The following is an 8,124-nucleotide window of genomic DNA, read 5'->3' as shown; positions in this document are numbered from 1 at the left end:
CTCTTTTCAAAAACACAAGTCTCAACAATTTGGATTTCTTATCATGTTGGTATGGTTTAATTTATGTAAATATTAATCTCATAAGTATAATTTGGTCGAAAAATTCCGGGTCATTACAACAGCCGACTCATTCAATGACCACCACCAGTGTCCCTCTGAGCCACTCAGGAGGACCAATTACGCAGAAGTATACCTTCGGGAGCCCATTCCCTGTTGCTCCACAGAGCATACCCAACGCCAGCACTATCTTACCAACTGTGGGAATCATTCCCTTGGCAACTCAGCCGAGCGCTTTGTTGCCCCCAGGGTCACAATTATGGAACGGAAGTAATCCATGGGTCAGTTTGCCTTTCCAAGGTACGTACATCGGAGGTACCTCCGCAGCGAACAACCTCCACCTCGGAGCTAGCGGAAATGCTGGTGGATATTTAGACCAACCTTGAAAGAGTCAGAAAACTCCTTTCGTATCTCTAATACAAAACCACCCGCTACCCATCGGGATGAAGATACCATCCCACCTGGGGTATTACGAAGGAAAAGACGACCTCGATGATTTTATAAATATCTTCGAAGGTGCGGCTCGAATGTCAAGATGGGATACAGCTGTGGCTTGTCACGCATTCTCATACGTGCTCAAAAGTGATGCAAGGATCTGGTTCGACTCTTTAGCAAAAGACTCCGTCTCCAGCTTCGAGGACCTTAAACGACTTTTTAGGTCGAAGTTTAGCCAGCAAAAGAAACACAAGAAGAATCACGTCGCTGCCCACAGTATCAAACAAAAAGATGGTGAAGCTTCGAGGGCTTTTCTCATTCGATATACGGACGAAACCCAGCAGATTCCAGGACTCCCCGAGTCACAAAGGATCTCGGGACTCTTATACGGTTGCAGGACCCGAGCATTGGTGGAACATCTCAGTCAGGGTCTCCCTGACACTTACGAAGCATTGCTAGACAAAGCATATGTTTGGCTTGACGCGAAAGACACTGCGAATAGCTTCGTGTACGAAGAAACTCAAGGCTTCAAGCGAAAAGAAAAACCAAGTCACCGTGAAGAGAAGTCCGGAAGAAGAAACGAGCGAAATAAGTTCTCCCCTTATAGAAGGGAAAACACCCCTGGTATCCTCGGAACGCTGGTAAAGTCACCTAATGAAATTCTAGCTACCGAGAAGGCCGCCCAAGCCTTCAAAACTCCACCGAAGCTAAATAGTAAAGGAAAAATGAGAGACATAAGTAAATTTTGTGACTTTCATAATGACTTCGGCCATGAAACGGACGACTGCATACAGTTAAGGCAAGCTATCGAAGAGGCAGTCAGATCTGGGAAACTAACGCATTTAGTAAAAGGCATACGCAACCCGAAGGCACCTAAGCAAGAGCCCAGAACCGAAGAAAAGAAACCGAATATGGACAACGCCATACTTACGGTTACAGAATGCTTCGCAGTTAAGAAGCCGAGAACCTACAAGAGGGAAAGAAAGGGCTGAGTAATAGATTAGGAAGAGATCTCTTTCCCAGCACATGACATGATCACTCCCTCCGACAAACCTGTCACAATCAATGGGCGAATCTTCGAGAGAGAGGTACGCCGAGTGTACTTGGATGGTGGCAGCGCATGCGATATCATGTATCAACATTGCTTCGATCAGCTTAGCCCCACCATTAAGACTCGCCTGAACCCACCGAGGGTACCGCTAATCGGGTTCTCTGGAGAAAGATGCTGGCCAATCGGAGAGGTTGACGTCGACTTCACCATCGGAGAGCCACCACTGACCAAAACCGAAATGCTGGATTTTGTAGTGGTTCGGGCCGTCTCGCAGTACAACATCCTACAAGGAAGAGTAGCCATGATGAAAATGGGGATAATCGCTTCTACCGTACATCAATTGGTGAAGTTCTACACATCCGAAGGGATTGGCACTCTAGCTTCAACCTATGATCGAGAAAAGGTTATCATGGCAATCAGGAAAACAGAGGAAAGACCAAGTGAATGCATCCTCGAAACTAGAGAAGAAGGCTCGAACGAAGAGAAAATCTCCGTCAACCCTCTGTTCCCTGATCAACAAATAATCATCGGAGGTTCGTTATCTTCGAAAACAAAGAAAAAGCTTCGCAAGCTACTGCAGGCTAACATCGACATCTTCGCTTGGGAATACGGAGATATGACAGGCATTCCTCGAATGCTCAGTATCGACGGAACTACCTTCTCTACGGAACACAAGCTCAACGAATACAAGCACCTAGAGCCAATACATCAGAAGAAAAGAAACCTCGCTAATGAGAGGAATGAGGCTGCTTGCAAAGAGGTTGAAGAACTACTCCAGGCTGGCATAATCCGGGAAGCGAAATACCCCACCTGGGTTGCAAACCCCGTCATGGTGAAGAAATTCGACGGAGGGTGGAGGATGTGCGTCGATTTTACGAATATCAACAAAGCTTGCCCTAAGGATTGCTACCTCCTGCCGGAGATCGTTTGGAAAGTGGAATCCCTAACCGGGTACAAGTATAAGTGTTTTCTTGATGCCTACAAAGGCTACCAACAGATCCAAATGGCCGAAGAAGATGAGGAAAAGACGTCTTTCTTCACAAGCAAGGGGATATATTGCTATAAGAAAATGCCCTTCGGATTGAAGAATGCCGGAGCCACATACCAAAGGTTGGTGGACAAAGTTTTTCGTAAGCAAATAGGGAGAAATGTGGAAGCTTATGTTGATGACATGGTAATCAAGAGTCCGGAGGAAAGCACCTTGCTGAGAGACATTCAAGAAACCTTCGACACCCTTCAGACAGTCAATATGAAGCTAAACCCCAAAAAGTGCTCATTCGGGGTAGAGGAAGAAAAGTTCCTAGGGTATTACATCACTAAGAAAGGAATCTTAGCAAACCCAGAGAAAGTAGACAAATTCCAACAACTCAAAACACCAACCACGGTCAAAGAAATGCAGAGTTTAAACGGGAAGCTAGCGTCATTAAGCCGTTTCCTGTCCAAGGGAGCTGAGAAGCAGTTGCCTTTTCTCAAAGTTCTGAAAGGGTGCTTGGGAGCAAAGAAAATATCATGGACTGAAGAGGCCGAAAAGGCTTTCGTTGAAATGAAAGCACACATAGCTAATCTGCCAACCCTGACATCACCGAAGATGGGAGAGACACTATATTTCCACCTAGCAACGTCCAAGGAGTGCATCAGCACGGTACTAGTGGCAGAACGTGAAAGGGTACAGGTCCCGATATATTTCGTAAGCCGAGTTCTACAGGGTGCAGAAGTCAACTACCCAGAGCTTGAAAAGCTCACGCTTGCCCTAGTCCACACCGCAAGGAAGCTACGAAGGTACTTTCAAGCCCATCCTATCATTGTGTTAACTAACAAGCAAATTAGACAGGTTCTTATGAAGCCAGAAAAGTCAGGCAGAATGGCCAAATGGGCAATAGAGCTCGGGGAACATGACATCGACTTCCAAACTCACCATTTAATCAAAGCTCAAGTACTAGCAGACTTCATGGCAGAAACAACGGAGACAGACGAAGAAAACAACTCCACCTTCGCGCAAATTATCACCCCGACTGTTGAAATGAAGGAATGGAAACTGTTCACCGATGGAGCTTCTAGCTGTGATGGCTCAGGGGCAGGACTTATGCTAATCAACCCAGAGGGACAAGAGTTTACTTACAAGCTTCGTTTCGAGTTTAGCACGACTAATAATGAAGCAGAATACGAAGCTCTGCTCGCTGGGCTCAGAATAGCAAAGGAGATGAAATTTGAGCACTTACAAGCCTTCGTAGACTCACAACTAGTGGCGAACCAAGTCCTAGGTATCTTCGAAGCAAGACAGCCAATCATACAACTTTATCTGTCAAAGGTCAGGGAACTTGTAGAGAGCTTCAGAAGCTTCACAATAGAGCATGAAAGAAGAAGTCGGAATAAAAAAGCAGATGCTCTGAGCAAATTAGCTTCTATCACCTTCGCACACCTTGCGAAGGAAGTGTTGGTCGAAGTATTAGAAAAAAGGTCCATCGAAGCTCAAGAAGTCCACGGCTTAATCATCGAAGAAGAAAACACGTGGATGAAGCCATTAAGGGAATATTTGGAGCTCGGAATCTTACCCGAGGATAAAAAAGAAGCAAGAAAGATCCAGATCAAAGCACCGTCATACAAAATAATGGACGGAGCCTTGTACAGGAAATCTTTCCTCACCCCGTGGCTTCGCTGTGTCGGACCAAACCAAGCTTTGATGATCATCAGAGAAATGCATGAAGGTATCTGTGGACTTCATTCCGGACCAAGGTCAAAAGTGGCAAAAATGCTAAGGATGGGGTATTATTGACCAACCATGCACGAAGATACAGTCACGCTCTTACGAACCTGTGAGCCATGTCAGATCCACGCTAAAGTTCAGAAACAGCCAAAGCAAGACATGATATCGGTGTTATCAGCGTGGCCTTTCTCAAAGTGGGGCATAGATCTAGTAGGTCCACTCACAGAAGCACCAGGAGGTTACAAATGGCTGGTGGTTGCGATAGACTACTTCACCAAGTGGACGGAAGCAAAACCATTAATCACCACGACAGGGAAACAAATAGAAAAGTTTGTTTGGGAACACATCGTGTGTCGGTTTGGCATACCCCAAGAAATCATTTCGGATAATGGAAAACAATTCACCGAAGGTATCTTCCCAGGATTCTGTGAAAAGCTACAGATAAAGCAAACCTTTACTTTCGTTTACCACCCACAAGGGAACGGACAGGTGGAAGTAACCAATAGGGATATCTTAAAAGGTCTCGATAAACGTTTGGGTAAATGTCACAAGGATGGATGGAAGAACTCCCCCTGGTCCTATGGGCTCACCGAACCACACCCAAAAGGAGTAACGGAGAAACCCCTTACAGTTTGGTTTACGGAACTGAGGCGGTATTGCCCGCGAAGATACAAGTATTAACCAACAGGACCGCAAACCTCGAAGAAAATGAGGAGAATCTCCGTCTCAATCTTGACCTCATGGAAGAATGGAGAGAAGCTCCGCAACCAAGGCAAGAAGCTTCGCAGGCTTAGCATCAGAGTGAGCAGCAACAGAGGTGACATAATTAAGTTCAGCATTGGCAAAGCGAGCACACGCAGCATCAACAAGGTCTGGAGCCTGATCAATATACTCTGGATAACTGCTAAGTTCGAGCTTGCCTTGCTGGGACAACTCAGTCAACAATTTACACCTCTCTTCAAGTTTGCTAGCAAGGACAACATCACCAACCAACGCGCTCAACTCTTTGCTACGGATAACCTGCTTGCAAACATGTGGAATAACCTGGGTAATAACAGCAGAATAATATGTCTTCAAACTATCAAACCTCATCTTCCGATCTGCCATCAATTTTGCTTCCTGACGAAGAACATCATTTTCCTCCTCCAAGTCAGCTATCCTCTTCTCATCCAGCTTCCACTTCTCCTGCATGCTCAGAATCTCACTCTTGGCTGATTTCACCTCCTCCTCCCAAGATGTGTTCAACAACAATTGTTCCTGTAACTTCTTTACAGATTCCTTGGAAGATGCATTGACATCCCTAAGCTCTTCCACCTCCTTCTCTAAACATATAACATCACCAAATTTCTGCTTCAAACGAGAAAGGACAAGATGATTATAGATAGCAGAACGATAGTTATGGGCGGTGTAAACATCAATGAGCTTAGAGGTATCCACAAAGGCATCTTCGAATTCAGAAGGAATCATCTCATCGAACACATCGAAACAAGCTTCTAAAGAAGGGATAACATGAATATCACCTACAAAAGCACATAAATTTGTTCAAGCGAGAAGAGCAGTTAATATAAAAAAAAACGCTAACAAATAAGAAGCTTACCCAAGGGAACATTGTCACCGGAACCTTAAATTTGAGCTTCATCATCGGTATCTTCGTCATGAAGAGCAAACTTAGCCTTCTTCAAGGGGGAACCAGAAACAACCTCTTTCATCTTCCTGGCAATCTTTTGGCGCCTAGAGGCCCTAACGGGAATGCTCTTAGATACGCCAGGTTCTGCATCAACATCAATAGGTTCGTGCTCTGAGGCAACCTTAGCATTGGGTTGCATCTTGGGGGCACTAGACTCCACCTTAGCGCTGGGTTGAACCTTGGGGGCACTTAACTCAGCCACTTTCTCCGGTTTGCTGTCCACCTCCATAAAACCAGAACAGGAGGGAGAGCCAAGCTCTTTAACCACAGTACTAGCACGAACGGCTTCGATCATCTGTTTCACCCCAAAAGATTTGATAACATTTCGCAAAGATATCTCTGCAAAAGCGAGCAAGGTTAGAAAAAATTAACACAAGAAAGTATAAACAAGGATAAAACTTAAGACATATAACACCTACCCCGTTCCCCACAAAAGTACACAGGGATAGCTTCGCCTTTTTCCCAGGAAGGTGCCATGCCGAGTTTAAAAAGAAGAGAATCCGGAAGAGTTGAAGGAATAATAGGATGACGACAAATCCTACTAAAGAGAGGATCATCTTTAGCATCCTCAGGAATAGGATCACTATATTGCTTGGGGACGGTGGCCCATCTGATGTCAACGGCATTAGGATATTTATCCGGAAAGAAAAAAGATTTTTTGATATAAACGAAGGAATCCTTCCAATTCCTTACATCAGGAATGGAAGAAGCAAAACACATTGGAGTATCAGTCAAGCTACCCCTCTTTTTGCGGCGCTTGGCAATGGTAACCCAATTCCCAGCATCACCAGTTTGAAAGAAACAGCGAAACAAGTCAACTGAGGGCTGACCGCCATAAGCTTTGCACATATATTCAAAAGCCAAGATCTTTTTAACGGCGAGAGGGTGGACAATCGAAACATGGACTTTGAAGTAATCAAGAACACTAATGAAGAATGATGAAATGGGAATCCTAAGGTTGCACTCTATAAATGATTGCGTGTACATTTCGAAGTAATCCGCCAGAAAATCTAGCATGAACTTACCAGATTCCGGCAAAATCATGTCGTCTCCTTTGAGACCTAGGGTTTTACAGAGGCGTTTTAAATGCTCAGGGGTCACGACACTAGAAATCGATCGAAGCCCTACTTTAGCCATAACAAAATAACAAAAAAGACAACAAGATGGGGAGCAATACCTTTTTTGAGAAATAGGAAGTATGATCGGACGATGAAGAATAGCAAAAGAAAAAGAAAGGGAAAAATGAAAGAGAAAATTAAGAGATTAACTTTTTATTACCCTTGAGCAGCAACCGTCAAATCAATTACAGAGTTACTTTGATAACTGCACCAGGAAATTACCATTTCACCCTTCAACCCTATTTTAACAGTAAAGAATTCATAGGGGCAGAAAGGTGATCGCATCCGGGTAATTAATTGCAAGGATCAGAGGCGTCAAATCAAGCTATCATGTGGCAGATTGGTTAAAAAGCTTCGTAAAATTAAACTGGGGGGCTTGATAGTGTATCCCCCCGTCAAGACACGCAAAGCTACGCTAACGAAGGTATCACGCCTAACGATGATAGATGACATAAGGTTGGATCACAAGAACGCATATGTCAAATACAAACTGAAGGCGGGATATCTGTGAAATCAAATAATGGCGCTCAAAGGACAGAAGAAGAATGCCATCAAATAAGAATCAAAATATTCAGAGTTGGTACAAATCCACTTCCGTCATATGAAGCAATTGTAACGAAGGAAAGTATTGACGAAGGGATCACGGTTACCAATGGACAGGGACCTCTCCTAAGGTCACGAGGTCACCTAGACTGAAGGAGAGGAGTTAACGGGTTGACCAAACTCGTTACCACTAACATCCAAATGACAAAAGAGGAATGCTGCAGGCTAACTTTCTTGGACCACCAGAGATTACAGTCAGCCAAAGGGAAAGTCCCCTTTGTCTCATCAGAGATTGCCTCGAAGACTGAATCTACCTAGAAAACTGATGAAAAGGCTATTATCTAACTCTGTGTAAAGGGAGCATGATCCCTGGACAAGCATAGACACTCAGTCATAATCACTCATACATAAAACACTCTCAATGAGTTACCTCCGTATCTTGGTGGCGTAAAGTACGATACCTTCGTACTACCTTCGGGGAATCGCCAACAAGCATACATCCACCATCTTATCACCCCATATCGTCCAT

General features: G+C 44.5%; 2 protein-coding genes across 2 annotated transcripts; both read left to right on the top strand.

Annotated features, from left to right (window-relative positions):
* Positions 1-584: 584 nt before the first annotated feature.
* Positions 585-1,484, top strand: LOC139853918 (uncharacterized). The gene has a single exon (XM_071843258.1). The coding sequence runs from the start codon at positions 585-587 to the stop codon at positions 1,482-1,484; it is 900 nt and encodes a 299-aa protein (XP_071699359.1).
* A 39-nt stretch (positions 1,485-1,523) lies between these two features.
* LOC139853917 (uncharacterized) lies at positions 1,524-4,316 on the top strand. Its single transcript, XM_071843257.1, has one exon. It carries the CDS (start codon positions 1,524-1,526, stop codon positions 4,314-4,316), a length of 2,793 nt encoding a protein of 930 aa, XP_071699358.1.
* Positions 4,317-8,124: the final 3,808 nt, after the last annotated feature.

Source organism: Rutidosis leptorrhynchoides, chromosome 6, assembly GCF_046630445.1.
Source record: "Rutidosis leptorrhynchoides isolate AG116_Rl617_1_P2 chromosome 6, CSIRO_AGI_Rlap_v1, whole genome shotgun sequence".
Lineage (NCBI taxonomy): Eukaryota > Viridiplantae > Streptophyta > Magnoliopsida > Asterales > Asteraceae > Rutidosis > Rutidosis leptorrhynchoides.
The sequence above is the reverse complement of the archived record's forward strand: the minus strand, read 5'-3'. Positions and strand labels throughout refer to the sequence as shown.